Genomic DNA, 18,945 nt, shown 5'->3' on the forward strand with positions numbered 1-18,945 from the left:
TCTGATCACACTATGGGTAATGACTTAAGAATTTGTGAATGGACCACGCCAAAGGTATACAGTATATGAAGTTGGATTAGGTAGAAGGGGCAGCTGCATTGAAAAGGAATGAAATGACATGAAAAACTGGATAAAGCAAAAGCCAATAGCAGGGTTTCTCAGACTAAAATGAAAGGCTCATTTTTAAGGTTCTACATTGTCAAGGATTAATTGTTCATTTGTTTATTTTGCCAGTTTGGATCTTGAACTCAGGGCCTGGGCACTGTCCCTGAGCTTCTTTTTTTTTTGTTCAAGGCACTTTTTTGCTCTACCACCTGAGCCACAGCGCCACTTGTATACTTTTCTGTTTATGTGGTACTGAGGAATTGAACCCAGGGCTTCATGCATACTTGACCACTAAGTCACATTCCCAGCCCCGAATAATAGTTTTATAAAATGTAATAAAAATAAGTTACTCAAGCCAAGAGTCAATGGCTAATACTTATAATCCTGGCTACCTAGGAGGCTTAGATCTGAAGATCCTGGTTCAAAGCTAGCCTTGGCAGAAAAGAGTCCATGAGACTCTTATCTCCCATTAACCAAAAATAGAGGAAAGTAGAGGTATGGCCCAGGTGGTAGAGCACCAGTATTAAAACCAAGAGAGAGCTTGAGACTTCGAGTTCAAGCCCCATAAATAACTATTCAGACTTCAAGTTCAAGCCCCATAAATAACTATTCAGAAAGCAAAAAAAACAAAGTAATACAAAATAAAAGCCGTGTGTGTGTGTATGTGTGTGTGTGCGTGCGTGCGTGTGCGTGTGTGTGTGTGTGTGTGTGTGTTAGGCTTGAACTCAGCACCTGAGAGATGACCCTGAACTTTTTTGCTCAAGACTAACACTCTACCACTTGGGTCACAGCTCCAGTCTGGCTTTTTGGTGGAGATGGGAGTGTCATGGACTTTCCTGCCTAGGCTGACTTTGAACTACAAACTATGATCCGTAAATCTCAGCCTCCTGCGTAGCTAGGATTACAGGTGTGAGTGATTGGTGCTTGGCTAAGCCCCACATTTTTAATATTAGATTCAGTAGATATAAGATTTACTTCCTAAAACAGTTACAAAGGTTTCTAAAATGCTAACTCTCAATTTCTATATGTATCCCATTGAGCACTAGTAAGTCTATGTGCTGGCACCAGTGTGTAAATAACACTCTGAGTAGCATCTGTACTGTGAAATTGACACTGGGAGTGACTGGTATGCAGGAAAGTAAAAAGCAACTCTCAACTGCTTGGCCAAGCTGGGATGTGTGGTGGGGAAGAGTCCCCCATGGAAAACACAGGTATTATGCAGAAGAAGTCAAGGGTGATAATGAGAAACTTCTGTAAGAGTTAGAATATACTTAAAGCTAGGATTTTTAAAATTTATTTTACTATCTTATTGCTAAAAAAAAAAAAGATAGGTACTACTAATTTTCAGAAAGTTAAATTACATAAAACAAGGTCAGAGGCTACTAAATATTTCAAATGTGTAATTATCCACACAGTTATTTGTAATCAAACATAATTATGATACAGAATCTTTGGCTATTCATGATATAAATTATTTTCTTTTTGACAGACACATGCATGCACATGTAACTCCATTGTTTTTAGAAACATTCTTGATGGTGGGCTCAGAGTGATTTAATTGTCCTTATGTTCCTTAAAACTGCAACATAAATCCTGAGTGACCAGCTGTGGACAAAGAACTCTGCCGTTTGGCTTGACATTAGAGATTGATGACGTTTGACTAGACAAGTAGAAGCCCATCTTCTTGGTAATGAGAAAGAACAGAGCTCCCAATGGATATAAGGAATTGAAATCAAGGGCTTGATAAATGATAAATTCAAGGCAAGTAAAGTGACAGCAGTGTTGTCAAATATTAGATGACTAAAAAGAAAAGCCTAAGGAAGATGAACATGTTTGCAATTATCTGCAGCAAATAGCAGGCATGACTTTTGATAATGGGATAGTTTATTTAATAATGATACACTTAGTTAAAGCATTTTGTTTCCAACATGATCTAAAACAGAATCAAAAAAATAAACTTTAGAGTTGATTCTTCATAATACAGTAGCACATCTTTACCAAGCAGATTTTCTTCATTAATCTCAAAGACAATGGAAATTTATACTGTGCCACTTTATTTCCTTTAGCATTTCTGATATGATGTAGCTGTGCAGCCTAGCTTGCAACTATGATGACCCTGAATCTGTGATCCTTTAGCCTCAACCTCCCAAGTGCTGGGATTACAGGTGTGTGTTACCACACCTAACATTAACTATGAAATTTAAATAGGACTTATGGAATTAGGACCCGACAAGGAAATTTTAAATGAAATAGAATGGTTATTGCAGATTAATAAAAATATATAAAATTTAAATAATGGAGACAGGAAAGGTGGGTACTCAATAAATATTCAATGCACATATGTGAAAAGGAACCATGTAACTTGAGGCTAGGAAAGATGAAGAAGAATGATGGAGGGGTATCATTGATAAAGGTATACATACCTACAAATTGATATTTTTAAATGTTTAAGTAAATATATGTATATATACACACATATAGAATTCAAAGTATAATCCCTTTATATATAACCTTTATAATAGCAATAAACTAAATTAATTTTTAAAAAATTCAAAATGTCTGCTCTGACTTACCCAAATGGATCTCCAACTACAAGGAACGCAATATCACTGATATCAGCATCCTTTAAAATATTATCTGCTTCTTGTTCCACTTCTTCTCTATCAGCAAGAATTAATTTTCTTCCATAAAACTCTTCCTACAGATTTAAGTTCAATAGCAAATTAAGAGACAGCAGGTAACTATGCACATACACACACAGGCACACACCCCAAAACAATCTTTGTCTAGAGCTGTGCAAAACTTGGCAACTATCCAAATACAGATCGTTTAATACAACTCATCAGTGAGCCAGCACTCTATATCATGCTGCAATTAAACTCTGTCTTTGGGGCTATCATAATATCCCAAGAGGAGGCCGACCTCTTAACATCTGAGGCCTCTAAATTTGGCTCTAATAGACCAGGCAGAACATTAGCGAATGAACAGAGAATATGTATGCATGAGTCCCAGTTTAGAAACTTGATAATACAGAATATATTAAACACTAATGATAAACATGCAGGGTGGTTCAGATTTTATTGAATTTTCTCTGATAAAAATCTATGGCACCCTAGCTAAAACAAAAGCCAACATCAAGAAGACATAATAGGAAATGATTTACCTGTTTACAAAACCAGCAAACATTCTTTTGTAATTTTAAAAGACAAATTTAAAATTGTATTCCCTATGCTGCTAAGAAGGAAAAGCTTTGGGAAAAAGAACTGGATTCTAAACGTACAAGGACTTTTGTGAATTAATCTTTTGAAGTTCAAGTGTAGAGAACACATTCTATAGAATACGCCAGTGAACCAGTGTTTATGTGGTACTGGTAAAAAAAAAAACTCTTGTGCCAAAACAAGAACCTTATAACTGATTAACTATGGGATAATATGCACCTCTAATTAAGTAAAAGATTCATAGATAAATAATACCGTGTTTTACATATTGAGAAGCTGAGTTACAAAAAGTTATGAGGGTTGCTGTAGCTGAGGAGCATCTGGCACACAACAGTATTTGTCAAACAAATGAGCTAATGAACAAATGATTAAGCATCCCAAGATCAATGCTACAGGTGAAATTCTAATAATTATTTCCTAATACTAAACACCTTCAATGTGAAAAGGTTCCATCAAGGTGTAATCTTCCATAACTGCCCAATGTCAATATTTTTATAGACAAAAAAAATGCTCTCATTATTTCCACTTTGCCATATACTTTTATCCCTTATCATTGACTTTCTTATTTTACTTTGATTTTGTGAATCAGAAAACTGAATAATTAAAAGAATTATGTTTGCAAATCTAAGAAGACATCATACATGATTACAGAAAACTGAAAAAAAAAAGTTTTTTACTGAACTAACATGTCCTTAAAAAAAAGATCAAGAAGCCACACACTAGCAGGTGGCTCTATTCCACATTGGAAAAATAATCTTAACAAAACTTTTAAATCTACTTCTTCAAACTTTTATTTTTATATCACTCCAAATAATTTATCCAAAGCAGACTTCAAGTTAAAATTAGCCAGAAAGGATAAAGAAAGTGGCTGCATATTATTAAAGGGAATGAGCCATCAAGAAGATATAACTATGTAACTATATATATATATATATGTGTGTGTATATATATATATATATATATATATATATATATGTGCACTAAACACTGGTGCATCCAATTTCATAAGACATTGCTGGTCAATAAATAAAGGGACACATGAATCCATACATAATAATTCTAGGTGGTTTCAATAGATCATTCTCATCAATATCCAGACCAAAAATAAAGTCAACAAAAGAACTTCAGAACTTCATTTGTTCTTAACCACAGGACAAATGACAAACATCTACAGATTATAACATATAATAGCGGTAGAGCATACATTTTTCTCATCAGCCTTTGGAACTGTCTCCAAATTACAACACATTTAAGGACAAAAATACCAAAAACCTGAAATAATTTCTTGTATCTTATCAGAATATAATGTAGAAAACAACAAATACCAATAGCTAAGAGACACAACAGAATCAATACCAGGACATGAAAATTAAAAATATGCTTTTCAATAGTAAACAGGACATTAAACAAATCAGGAGAGAATTAAAAACATTCTTGAATTAAATGAAAATGAAAATATATCTTAATAGAACCTTTGATATATAAGAAAGGCAGTTTTTGTTTGTTTTTTGCCAGTCCTGGGGCTTGAACTCAAGGCTTCCACTCTGTCCCTGTGCTCAAGGCTAGTGCTCTACCACCTGAGAGACCCAACACCAATTCCAGCTTTTTCTGAGTAGTTTATTGGACATAAGAATCTTACAGAGTTTGTCGCCCAAGTTGTCTTCTACCATGATCCTCATATCTCAGCCTCCTGAGTAGCTAGGCTTACAGGCATGAGCCATTGGCACCTGGTTTGAAAGGCAGTTCTAAGTGGTAGCTTATAGCTATCAGTGACTATGTTAAAAAGTATGACAGATTTCAATTAACTACCTCATGATGTAACTCAAGGTCTGAGAAAATCAAGATAAACCAAATCTCAAATTAGTAGCAGACAGAAATTATAATTATGGTACAAATCAATGAAATGGAGAATACAAAAGTTTAATTGAACAAAGAGTTGGTTCTTTGGAAAAACAAGATTGACAAACTCTTACACAAACTAACCAAATGAGAGAGGAGACTTAAATTAATAACATTAAAAACAAAAAGGTATATTAAAGCAGATACGTCTAAAATCTAGATGATCTATAGAGTATATTTTTAAAATGTATTTTCTAACAAATTGGAAGACCTAGAAGAAATAAATGGCCTATCAAAACTGAATCAAGAGGATATAAGCAAACTAGATAGATCTATAAGGAGCAATGACATTGAAGCAGAATAAAGAATTTCCCAACAAAGAAAAGCCCAGAATTACATGGATTCACTGCTAAACTCTACCTGAGCATTAAAGACCAATGCTCTTCAAACATAAAACAGCAAGAGAAAAATGCTTCAAAACTATCCATACAAAGGTACCATTACTCAAATACCAATACCAGAAAAGGGGATACACACACACACACACACACACACACACACACACACACACACACACACAAATACACATACACAAAAATACACACACTAAACCAATTTTTCAGATAAAAATAGATGCAAAAATTGTGAACAATTACTTTGTAGTCAAATTCAACATCCCACTAAAAAGATCATATACCATGATAATGCTGGTTACATTTCAGGGATGTGAGGATGGTTCAACCTATGCAAGCCAATAAACATAACAGAACACACAAATATAATGAAGAGCAAAAAATTAGATGATCATCTTATAGACATAAGAAGGCTTTGACAAAATTCAACATTATTTCCTGATAAAAGTCCTGAAGAAACTAGGAATACAAGGATTATACCTCAAAATGTAATGGTTTTATATGACAAACTGTCAATATTATACCATATGGGGAAAAAAAACTAAAAAGCATTTCTGTAAAATCCAGCATGAGACAAGGATGTTACTCTCACCACTCTTATTTAACATAGTGTCTGAATTATTAGCCAGAGCAACAAGAGAAAAAAAATAAAGTACTAAAAGGTTTATAACACTCATTTTCTGCAAAGTAGCAGAGAGAGAAATCAAGAAAACAGTCTCAAAATAAATACCTAAGGATAAACTTTATTAAGGAGGTGAAAGACCTCTATAATTAAAACTACCGAACACTGAAGAATGTACAGTTTCAATGTAATTCCCATCCAAATCCCAATAATATTGTCCATAGAACTAGAAAAATTAATCCTAAAATCCACATGGAAACACAAAAGACCTCAAATAGCCAAAGAAATCCTGAACAAAAAGAGTAATGCTGTAGATTATCACAATACCTGATTTCAAATTATACTACAAAGCCACAGTTACCAAACAGAATCATGCCAGGTGTTGGTAGCTCATGCTTGTAATCCTAGTTAAGCAGGAGGCTGAGATCTGAGGATAGAAGTTAGAAGCCAGTCTACACAAGAAAGTCCATGAGACTTTTATCTCCAATTGACTACCCCTCAAAAGCTGGAAATGGAACTGTGGCTCAAGTGGTAAGAGTGCTAGCCTTGAGCATAAAAGCTCTGGGACAGTGCCTTGGGTGTGAATTTGAGCTCCAGGACTGACACAAAAACAAAATAACAACAAAAAACCCAGTACCATGCTAGCACAAAAACAGACATATAAACCAATGGAATAGAGTAGATAGATCAGAAAATAAGAAAATAAAAAAATCCTACATAGCTCTAGCCATTTGATTTTCAACAAAGATGACAAGAACCCATTGAGGGGGAAGGGAAGGGGGTCAGATATCAACTTGAACAAATGGTTCTGGGAAAAGCATATAAAAGACAAACTAGATCCCTCTCTCACCCAGTATAAAATCAACTCAAAATAGCTATAAGACTTTAAGATCCTCAGAAAACTACTAGAGGAAAATATAAGGAAGGGACTTCAAGATATAAGCATAGGCAATGACATTATGAATAAGACTCCAATAGCTCAGGAAAACAATAGCAAGAATTAACAAATATGATTGAATGAAATTAAAAAGCTTCTGAACACAAAGGAAACAACTACCAAAATGAACAGAACGACTCTTTGCCAACTATTCATCTGACAGGGGATCAAAATAATTTTTTAAAACATAGCCAGTCACTGGTGGCTCATGCCTGTAATCCTAGCTACTGAGAGGATCATCACAGTCTGAAGCCAGCCAGGGCAAGAGAGTCTGCAAGAGTCTTATCTCCAATTAACTACCAAAAAGCTGGAAGTGGAGCTGTAACTCAAATCTTGAGCAAAAAATTCAGAGACAAAGCCTAGGCCCTGAGTATAAGCACACACACACACACACACACACACACACAACACACACACACACACACACACACACACACACATTTTAACTCAAAAAGTTAGACATCAAAAGAACAAATTATCCAATCAGTACACACACACACACACACACACACACACACACACACACACACACACACACATATTTTAACTCAAAAAGTTAGACATCAAAAGAACAAATTATCCAATCAGTGAATGGGCAAATGCACTAAATAGTTTTCAAGAAGAACAAAAAAAAGATTCAGCATTTTCAGATTTGTATTTGGAAAAATACAAATCAAAATTATATTGAGTAGAAAAGAGACAGAAAATCCTAAGTTCCTGGCTACTAAGGGTAAAACTAATAAGACTTCATTTCAAAAAAGGGAAAGGGGGTGGAGGTATAGCTCAAGTGATATAACTAGCATGAGACCCTGGGTTCAATCCCCAGTTCTCATCCCAAGAAAAACCACACTGAGATTCCACATCACACCAGTCAGAAAAAGAACAAAAAAACAAATGTTGGCAAGGGTTCAGAGAAGAAGAAACACATATTCGGTGTTAAATGTAAATTGCTAGTCATAGAAATCAGTACACAGGGTCCTACAACTCTAAAATCCAAACTACTACATGATCCAACTAAGTCACTGCTAGGTGCACACCTGAGGGAATCAAATCTAGCATTAAATAGATGCCTACATACCCATTTGTGGTACAGCACTGTCAAGAACCATATAAAGCAATCAACCTAGGTACCCATCCATAGATGATTGGATAAAGAAATGTGGGATGTATACACAATAGAGGATTATTTGGCCATAAAGAATAATCAAATTGTGCCACAAAAAAAGGATAAAATTAGAAACTATCATGTTAAGAAAAATAAATGAAGGCTCAGGAAGACAAATCTACTAGGTTCCTCATATATGTGGAATCTAGATTTCTTTTTAAAGACATGAAAGTTGAAGAAATATTTGGGAAGGATACACCTGAGAGGAGATGAGAAAGGGTATTAGGCTGGTAAATATGACAAAGTACCTCATATATGTGCCTGACAATGTCATGACAAAACCCCTTATTTTGAACAATTGCACAAATTATGCCAAAACCATAAAACATTTGTAAAGCACTTTCACATCTTAAAACTTGACATTACCCTCCAATTACTTGTTTCCATTTGACAAATGAAGAAACTGATGGACATTCAGAAATTGGGAAATGTCTATTTCTAAACATTTTGTGTTTAGGCACTGTGTTAAGTAAGAATCTACGAGAGAGACATTTTTACCCCATTTTACACAGTAAGAAACTAAAGTTAAAAGAAGTTCCCAAGGACACACACACACACACACACACACACACACACACACACACACACACACACACACACACACACACACACACACACACACACACACAGAATAACTTTCCTCTGTGCCATGCTCTAATTTAACACCTTATTCTACTAAACTGCTAGTTTGTCATCTTTTTCCATTCTGTTAAGATGTTTAAATTCATTCTAGTTTTCCTTGGTCACTGTTTAGACACATTTCCATCATGTTGAGGTTAGATATTTTGATTCCATCCTAAGAGTGAAAATCAACAAATGTGCCCAATAGCTGTTCATCAAAAACAACTTTTATTCCAATGCATGACCAACTCAAAGAACATATATAATTTCTTCAGTTTTAAAGTAACTTCTCTGGGTTGTTAATCTCAGAAGAAAGAGATCTGAAATTCTGCAGGAACTTTTTTGTTTGGAAGATTTGACAGATTCTAAAAAACTCATTCCCTCTTCCCATAATAAAGTCCATGCACGATTTTTTTTTAAATCTTCATCATTATTCCACTTGGAGTTTGACAATATACCTGAAACTGACCCTTCATCTAGAATTTGCGGAGCCCTCAATGACAACCAGCTAAATGTATAATACACTAACAAATCCTCTTGCTTCCTAGTGTCAGGCTTATGCTAGATATACACATGGGAACGTGAGCCTCTACTTAAAGATCCGATCACTCTGGATATGCTGTAGACAAAAAGGCGATCACCATTCCCCATGGAAATACTTCAAAGGGGTAAGCTTTCAGCTGGGTTTCTGAATATACAACCAACTCATTAAGGCCGGTTCAGTACCTCATTAGCACTCTCAGAAAGGATTTCTTGGCTATCTCATGAAATAAAGGATTGTGATAACAATCCCCAGGAGTATAAAACTTTCCTTCTCTCCCCCTTCCTCCCTTTGTTTACTCGAGGGAGAGACAGCATTCCATTTGTAAGGTAGGACAAACTGCTCTTTCATTTTCCAAGTCATCAGGCTGGTGTATGATTTCCTATTTTGTACTCCTCCGAGGGAATTCTTCAAGACCAGGGGATGTGTTTTTAAAAGAGTCAAACCAGCAGACGCTGGAACCTTCTATTCTGCTTATTGTATGCTATTCAGATGTTAGACTGGAGGCTGGGGACCCCCCCCCCCCATGACCTACCAGGGCTTCCTTCCCTACAGTCAGGACTGAGGTGTAGGCCTCTAGGTAGGCCCGACTGCAGCGTCTCACAACTTCCAGACCCTTGACGGTGATGTCTTTGGCATCTCCCAGGCCCAAGCCGACGAGGTAAAGCATTTCCAGCCCCAGGGGGAAAGGTTGGGAACTGCGGGACGGAGTGAACAAGAAAGACCACGTCAGCTACACCGAGGATCCCCCCCCCCACACACACACACCCCAATCTGGAGCCAAATGGCTCCAAGAGCAGCGGCCGGGCCTGTGGGACCCTCGTGTCACGCTGCAGGAATGAAAAGTGTTTCTAAAACAGAAGCAGCCGCACCAGTTTGGCCCAGTTACTCGAGGACACGACCGTAGCCAACTCGCCAGACCCCACAGAGTCCCGATTGCTGGGTTTCCTCATTAAAAAAAAAAAGAATCAGCAGCTAAAGCTGCAAAGACGCTCACGCCGCCGCCTGGGCCTCCGGTGCCGTAAAGCGCGACGTCTTTGCGACACTTGCGGCGCCGTGACGGCACTTCACGACTCTCCGGAGGGGGCGGGGCCAGCCGCGTCCCGGGGACGCGCGGGTTCCCACCGACTGGCTTTACTAGTGGTGACCCGCTGACCTCTCGGGTCGGAAGGTAAAGGGTCAGTAGGCGTCGGGGTGTTGGTGGAGGGCTCCAGCGCCGGCCCTGGCCCGGGGAAACGAACCTGGCCTGCCCACGTTCCCCGCCACCGTTGGCTTAAACGGGCTTCAGCATCCCCGCTCGGGTCCCGGGTAAGTGCGGTCACTCGGAGCCCGGGAAGGGCCGGTCGGGATCGGGCGGCGGACGGCAGCTTGGCCCGGTGCCACCCCGGCCCGTGCATCCTGCTGTCTCCTGGGCGAGGCGTCAAGCTGGCAGCCCCGGCGGCACGTGGGCGCCCATTTCCCTGCAGGGCCTCCTCCCCTCCCACCCCCCCTGACCCCTTCTGTTTGCCCCCGTGACCTTCGACCGGCCTGATTGCCCCACAGGCCCTGGCTTAGCCATCCTCGATGCCCGGACGCCCGGATCTCCCTGTACGGAGAGGAGCGACCTTCCCCCCCGACCCGTGCCTGAGATCCCATCGCGGGCCCCTCCCAGGCACCCGCACCCAAGGAGTCTAAAGGGTGGTGGGTTAGCTGTGATTCCAGCATCACTGAAGATGATTTGCCCCGGTGACTCCCTCCAAGTTCAAAAGGCAGTTTTCATAGTTTATCTTGGTACTCGCTGCTGAATATTCAGATTTTTCAGACATTATCTTTTTTGCCCCAACTCCTTTGCATTTTTTATTCTCTCCTCTCTTTCGTGTGTGTGTGTGTGTGTGTGTGTGTGTGTGTGTGTGTGTGTGTGTGTGTGTGTGTGTGTGTGTGTTGCACGTGCTCTCCAGTACTGGGGCTTTTTTGCTCAAGGCTGGTGCTCTACCACTTGAGCCACATTCTCCACTGATGGCTTTTTGCCGGTTCATTCGAAGAGTCTTAAAGACTTTTCTGCTCAGACTGGCTTCGAACCGTAGTCCTCAGATCTCATCCTTCTGAGTAAATAGGATTACCGGCATGAACCACCAGCACCTGGCCCAGCACTCCTTTTGCTAAGCCTTGGCTTCCCCCCACCCCCTTTTCCCTTCAGTAGGTCTGTCTGTCCTTTGTATGTCCCATTTGATACTTGCTTCATGAATAATTCTGCCCCTCTTGCATTGACTTATTCCTCATATGTTACAAAACAAAAACTCAAAATGTATTAAAACACAGATATAATTGGCAAGACCTAAAACTATACCAGAAGAAAAGAAGATGATTTTATTTAAGCGTACATTTCTTCAGTATGGCATCAAAAGCATGATGCATAACTATTTAAGATGGACTTAAAATAAAAATTTATGCTCTTCAAAAGGTACTACTAAGCCATATACCAAAAGAAAATATTTTCAATAAAAGACTTGCATAAAGGAAAATTCAAAGTGCAATGAGTTCAACTTAAAATGAGCAAAAGATTTCAACCAACATCAAAGAAGATATGCTTGAAACAGATAAGCAGTTTTAAAGATACTAAATATCTTTAGACATTAAAGAAATAGACATTTAAACCACAAGATCCTTCTATACACCTACTACAATGGCCAAAATGAAAAAAGAAACACAGAAATATCAGCTGTCCACTTACACAATTCCAGGTTCCTGGTATTTTGCTAGCTCAAATTTCAACCTCTCATTCCAGCCTCTTCTCGGCCTGTGGATTAATTTTTTTTCCCCCAGGTAATCTCCACTTGGCTAAGCTAGAGGCATACTCTACCACTAATGCCATCAATTTCTCTTCCAGGTTGGCTTTTCTTTCTTAGTCACCTGTGGTAGTTCAGATGAGAGTACACAATTTCCATCCATAATTCACTTAGCCGCGTACTTGAGGGTCACTCCTGCATGTAGTCATATGTGCTTATTTTCCTCAGTTGAAGCTATAGCTAATCTGTCTTGATTCCGGTCCTTATTTTGTCACTCCTTCAGCTGGTCTTTATGTCTCCCTCACATCTTTAAGGGATCAGGGAGTTCTATTAAAGCTACAGTCTGAAAATATTACTCCCGTTCTAAAATCGTCATTTGGGAGGCCAAGAAAAAGTCCAGGCTCTTAATACATCCCACCAGATTTTCTAGAGTATGGTCATTGTCTACTTCTCTAGCCTCATCTCTCTCCACACCCTGAATTTTTCCTTCACCAGTACTTAATTGCTTGTAGTTCTGTGTTCATACAACATGTGGTTTTGTGCTTCCATGCTACTTCCTGTCTCCCATGCTCTCCTGCCTAGCTAACCACTACTCATCCCTTCAAATTAAGCCCAGAAAAATTTCCCGCAGTACTTCAATACCCTAAACTAAAATAAGTGTCTTCTCTCTTATAATAAAGTTCTGCCTATATATAACAGGTCTTTTTCTGGTTGTCAGTCTGTAATTTGTAATTAAACCATCAGTTTTACAATGTCATCTCTGCCTCTTAAGGCTTAACTTGGTGCTTGTCGCATAGTAGGTATTGAACAAATGTTTGCCTGTGGATTATGTATCTACATATAGCTAAGCATTTCTGAAAAAATGCAGAAGTGGTATCTTAAATGACTTCTAAAATGTTGCAGATAAAATAACAAGCATGAACAAATGCTTTCCTCATATCACTTTAGGAGGTCATTTGTGTTGAAAGACCTGTGACACATCATGAATAGTTCAGTGCACTGCTGAGTCCATAAGCAAACTTCCCATGTACTGGTTATGTGTTTGTGTGTGTATGTGTTCAGATTTTCTCTGAACAATTTCATGTAGATTGACAGTACAAGGATGTTGCCAAAAAAGGATAAATAAACGAAAATATGTTTTATTTCCTTTTAGAAAAATCTATATTGAAAGCGAAGTTATTCTCTGTTGGCAAGACATTTTAATTACTTCTCCAAACTTAGCCAGAAGAGCTGTATTTTGGAATTTGTAACAAACCTACCTTTTTCCTGCCTTCATTCCTCAATAGGAATGAAAGTATTTGTGTACTTTTTCCCAGAGCTGGATAAATAAAATGGTCTTTTTTTTTTCTCTTCAACTCAAATAATAGCAAAATTTTGCTTCATCTCTTTTTGCAGAACTATTAGTGGGATTTGGCTATTTCTCTCTTGCTATATAAAACAGGTTTCAAATTATTGCATTTCACCTAACAATTTATTAGGCAAACTTTCAAACAGGAAAATTGAAGCAATTTTATAATAAATGACAGTATAGCCACCTCAGGTTATATAGCTATTAACTGGTTTTATATTTGGGTTATCAAATGTTTATCCATCTGCCCAGATAGATACCAACCTGTCTTTTTTTTAAATGCATTTTGTTTGAAAAATAAGCTCCCTTCTAGTAACAGATTAACCAAATAACTTAAATATATGTTAAATGATACCATTTCTTTACCTAATTAAAGCTGAGCTTTGATCATTTTACTTTAATAGTTTCATTATTTTTAACACACTGTAAAATTATGTTAATGATAATAAAAGATTATATAATATATATAATATATATAATGATAATAAAAGATCATAATTACAGATTATTCATAATACTATAGCATTTTTCACATCTCTTGCATGACAGAAGAGAGGAATGACTATAGAAAATAGTGACTCCAGATCAAAAAGAAGAAAAAAATGCTACAAAAAGTTCCTTTTTAACTTAAAGGATAATAGGATGAATAGTGCCTGAAAAGGGCTTTTTTTCCCCCCCTGTTTTTTGGAACCCTCACGATGGGAAATTTTTATATCTGAGATCTTCAGGCAGTGATCATAAAATATGAGTGAGATGTTCATTGTCATAAATACGTTATATGTTACTTGCATTTTTAAAGTAATAACAGGGTTGAGATACTACATTATGTTATGGGCACATTTTAATTACCTTACAACTAAAATAAGTCATCCTTCAATTTTCCTATGTAAGCTTGTTGTTTGTCTTGAAAAGAAAGCATTGGGGGAATGACTAAACTCCATCTGACCTTATTATGAATAGCGAATACTATTTTACTCTGAAGCTGGCCTTTTAACCTACACGTTCCCAGAAATTGCCTTTGTTAGAGGAAATTTTGATTAATATTCATTGAGTCTAGAAAGCTTGAAGTGATTGATAGTCATTATTTTCTAACAATTCACAAATAAGTGGCAATTAAAGATAGCGCTACTTTAAAAGAACTATATTTACCTAGGTTAAAAGATTTTAAATTACTTATGGTTGCATTGATTTACTTAGGAAAAAAGTCACTCTGTTTTGCATTTATTTTGTATGATGAAGTAAAATGGATAAATAATGTTTAAACAACCATACATACCACAAATCCAAATCTGTTTCTCTAAAAATCATGCAATATTTCTCATTAATCCTTACTTAAAAGAAGTCACCTAAAACCTATGTATTTGTGTAAAGTGGCTCCCTAGAATGCTGCCTTATGCACCCATGTCTCAAGTGTTTTTTGTTGTTTATTTGTAAGGCATTTTTTATACTTTGCAGCTCTTCAAAGTTTGTGTCTAAAAAAAAAAAATCAGGGATAGTTAGATTCATTTCAAGAGATTGAAACTAGGCCTCACAATTGTAATCCTAGCTACTCTAGAGGCCGAGTTGGGGGAATTGTGGTTCAGAGCTAACCTGGACGGAAAAGTCCATAAGACTCTTACCTCCAATTAACTAACAAAGGCCCAGAAGTAGAGTGGTGGCTCTAGTGGTAGAGTGCCACCCTTGAGCAAAAATGCTAAGGGATATATTGCTCAAGCCCCAAATTCAAGCCCCCTTACCAGCCAACACCACACACACACAAATGATTGAGCCTTAGAACTGATTTCCTTGAGTTCTTAGCCTACTTCCCCATGACTGAGCTTTTTGCAAAGCTAGGTCCCATCAGGGGACTCACATAAGTGTCATTGAACCCTTTTGAATAGATTGGAGGCACAATCTCAAGAGTTGCCATTCAGTGAGGGGAAGGGAAGAGAGAAAAAAGATGGAGGGTGAATAATTTCCTAACACAGTGCAACTTTGTGAAAATAGTGTAGGAACCTCAGTGAAAGCTGTTGATCAATAGGGAACTGAGGAGTCAGGGAAAGAGAAAACAATAGAAAGGGTTATTTTGATCAAAGTATAATACATGCTACCATGGTGAAACTTCTTGGTACAATTAATACACTAAAAAATTATATTAATGATAGGAAAGTAAAACAGGTTCTATTGCAGGTACCAGTGAGAGGGTGAGGGCAAATGAAGAAGCTGAATGAGATGAATATAGTTGAAATAGTTCATCTGTTGTGTATGAAAATGGAACGGTGAAATCTGTTCCCATTGTTTTAAGATGAGGTAAGGAAGGATGATAGAGGGAATGAGGTTGACTGGAGCCCCTTGTGTACATGTGGGGAAATTTTATGATGCGATTACTCCTCAGACAACTAATGTATGCTGAAGAGTTACCATTTACATAGCCTCCACGCATTGCTATGGTACAGGGGGCCTCATGAACACTTAAATATTTCTTTTTTTATGTCAGTCATGGGGCTTGAATTCAGGGCCTAGGCGCTGTGCCTGTGCACTTCTGCTCAAGGCTAGTGTGCCACCACTTTGAGCCACAGCTCTACTTTGGGTTTTCTGGTGGTTAATTAGAGATAAGAGTGGACTTTCCTGCCTGCGTTGGCTTTGAACCATGATCCTCAGATCTCAGCCTCCTGAGTAGCTAGGATTACAGGTGTGAGCCACCAGCTCTGTGTAACTATTTCTTAAACTGTCACCTACTGTGTTCCTGCCCAGTGGTCTTCATAGATAGCATGTCTCAGTATTTATAGTCTTATTTTTTAATGATGTGTTCTTATCTGTTTTGTATCTTGTTTGTCTCAGCTCATTGCTACCATGGCTCACTATCATCAATCTTTGCTTATTCCTGACCGATTCTGTCCATACTTCATCACATAGGAATCTGTGTTCAGAAGGCTTTCATTCGTTATATTTTTTCACTTCACCTAAGCTGCAGTTTCTTTCCTTTTGATTTTCATTACTTATTTGTTATTACATTTTTCCCCGACAAACTTTAAGGGCAAGGTCAGTGTTCCTCTGTAACACCTACCGAGTCTGTTCATATTGAATGTATTATCAGTAGATTATCTGTGCTCTTAGTAAATGAGTTATCTGTAGACTAGGTACACTATCTTGACCATATTGCTTCCTACTACTACTACCTGGGGCAGGCAAGTAAAGATATGCTAATGGGCCGCTGGACTGAGGCTGCAGATAGGAAAGTGATTTGATGAACTATTGCCATTGGCTTGATCAGTACTGAAAACAGTAATCAGTCTGAGTGTATTTAATGACAACTTGAGATGCCTTGAATATATAAATCAATGTAAGTGACCCTGGACTTGTGAAATTTGGAAGGAAAGGGCAGGCGTTGATGATGATCTAAACTGGAACCTACTCTCCACTTACAGAAGCTATGTTAAATGTCAAGAAAATCAAAATAAATTAACTCCAAAGTACCATCATTCATCATTCAATTTAACAATACTGAAAACTGCAAAGGGATACATTCACAAACTCTTAAGTCTTTCTTAATCTGTCATACATTTGATTACTACAAGTTTCCTGGTGAAATTTCAAGCACATTGTTGTGAGCTGTGGTACTTTTTTTTTCTTCCTTTTTATAATTCACTAGGTGCAAAATAAGTAGGCAGTGTGTTGAGAATACTGCTCTTTTCTGCAAATAATTTGACATACTTTTCTAGATCCTGCCAAGAAACCTGAGACTAAAGTTGCGTGTTTTTGGTGGATCACAGTGTCGACAGATTTTTGCACTGGCCTGGGTTCCATTACATGCAGAAATTTAAATTGCACAACTCATTTGAAGCACTGTGATACCTGACTGGTCTTGTTCCTCCTAATGGGTATTTGTTGTCCTTCACGCTTAAGGCTGTGCACTTTGTACTGGACTGGACAAAGAGCTGCATTAGTTACTATTTGAACCATTTAGAAATTATATTCCAGAGAAGAAGACAACATAAATGGCTGAGCTCCATAAAGATAATAAAATATTTGCAGTTCTACATGCTATCATAGCGAGCCTTGTAGTACAGTAGGAGAACTGAAGTGGGTGGTGGTAATTAAATTGAATAATGCTCAATTAGACTGATCGAATTGTAGTCTCCATAATATCTAGGTCCCCTATTGGAGCTCTTTCCAGATACTTGATGGTTTAGAAGACTAGTCACCAGATAACCTGAGTTTGTTTATGTCTTGGATTGGGTGATCTGTATCAGTAGGATGTTGTTTAAGGAGCTAAATTTGTTACAGTTGGGACATTATTGCAGATGGCCTTCAAACATACATGTTATCTAGATATTTTAGGGTGCCCAGAATACCTGTTTCTTAATAGAATAATACTAAATTATTTTTTTCTGGAATACAACAATCTGGGGGCCATTTTCTACATCCACTAGGATTTAGGGAGAGGTGAGTAATATGTATTCCTAATAAGGACTTCCCTTTTTCAGATACCAATTTGAAAATTAGCTGATTTACTTTAAAGCCAAATCAACAAATGGATATCGCATAAGGAAAGACATAAGGAAATACTTCTCTTTTCATGACATTCTAGTTAATGGAATTCTTTTGAGCCCCATATCAAAAAGTTCCTTTGTGAACCCTACTTTCCGTCCTGGTTTTTTCATATTCCTCCGATTTGTTAACAGTGCTGCTTAAGCTATAGTATAGTTGGTGGTCCTGAGGAACCAGAAGAGTTCAGCCTCATTGTATCATATGTGGATATATTTGGCCATTTCTCAGTTCCAGGCTCATCCTTTCATTGAAATCTGCATTTACATTTTGATACTTAAAAGATCTCATTTACTCTTTTCTGATACTTCTGAATAACCAGTTTTACTACTAATAATACAGTAGCATTTCAGCTATTACACAGTCCCTATTCAAAAAATTTACTCCAAGTTAGTTTGTTGGCTGGCATTCTAGTTACAATCTGTACTTTAGATTGAGTGACTCTGAAAGTATTCTTCCCCATCCCCTGCTCCTTATTGCCATGTTTTATCATTTTATGTCTTAAATACTTCTTGAATCATTCTAATACTTTCAGTCATTCTAATATTCAAGCTATGATTCTGTCCTTTGCCATTTCTCTGTATACTATGAAGCATTCTCCTACTTGGCTTCCCTATCTTAGTTATAGCCCTAACTCATGGTTTGCATTTTCATATAGGAGTAGTTTTCTCAACTGCCATACTGTGTGCTTGTCTGTGTATCCTCTGGACTTGGATGTTCCATAGCAATTTATGTGAAAAGCAGGACTTTTTCCACTGCATATCCTTCCTGATTTCCCTATCATAAAGAGAAGTACTATTTAAAGCAGTAATTCCTCCCATGTCCTTACCTCTCAACTTCATGA

General features: G+C 37.7%; 2 protein-coding genes across 8 annotated transcripts in view; one reads left to right on the top strand and one right to left on the bottom strand.

Moving 5' to 3' along the window:
- Dph5 (diphthamide biosynthesis 5) overlaps positions 1-10,477 on the bottom strand; it is a 34,822-nt gene extending 24,345 nt beyond the window's left edge. The window contains exons 1-3 of the mRNA XM_070007842.1: positions 10,334-10,477; positions 9,997-10,159; positions 2,679-2,803 (exon numbers count right to left, since the gene is read on the bottom strand). Coding sequence (XP_069863943.1) covers positions 2,679-2,803; positions 9,997-10,131 — 260 coding nt within the window. The 5' untranslated portion in view covers positions 10,132-10,159; positions 10,334-10,477. The remainder of the gene's footprint in view (positions 1-2,678; positions 2,804-9,996; positions 10,160-10,333) is intronic.
- An 81-nt stretch (positions 10,478-10,558) lies between these two features.
- Positions 10,559-18,945, top strand: part of S1pr1 (sphingosine-1-phosphate receptor 1) — a 158,863-nt gene continuing 150,476 nt past the window's right edge. For 6 of the 7 annotated variants that reach the window (XR_011368812.1, XR_011368814.1, XR_011368816.1 and 3 more), the window contains exon 1: positions 10,559-10,769. The gene's annotated coding sequence lies outside the window, so the exon portion shown is untranslated. The remainder of the gene's footprint in view (positions 10,770-18,945) is intronic. The other variant, XM_070007846.1, reaches the window with a different exon arrangement.

Source organism: Dipodomys merriami, unplaced genomic scaffold (assembly GCF_024711535.1).
Source record: "Dipodomys merriami isolate MVZ:Mamm:240054 unplaced genomic scaffold, mDipMer1.0.p SCAF_7, whole genome shotgun sequence".
NCBI classification, from domain to species: Eukaryota; Metazoa; Chordata; class Mammalia; order Rodentia; family Heteromyidae; genus Dipodomys; species Dipodomys merriami.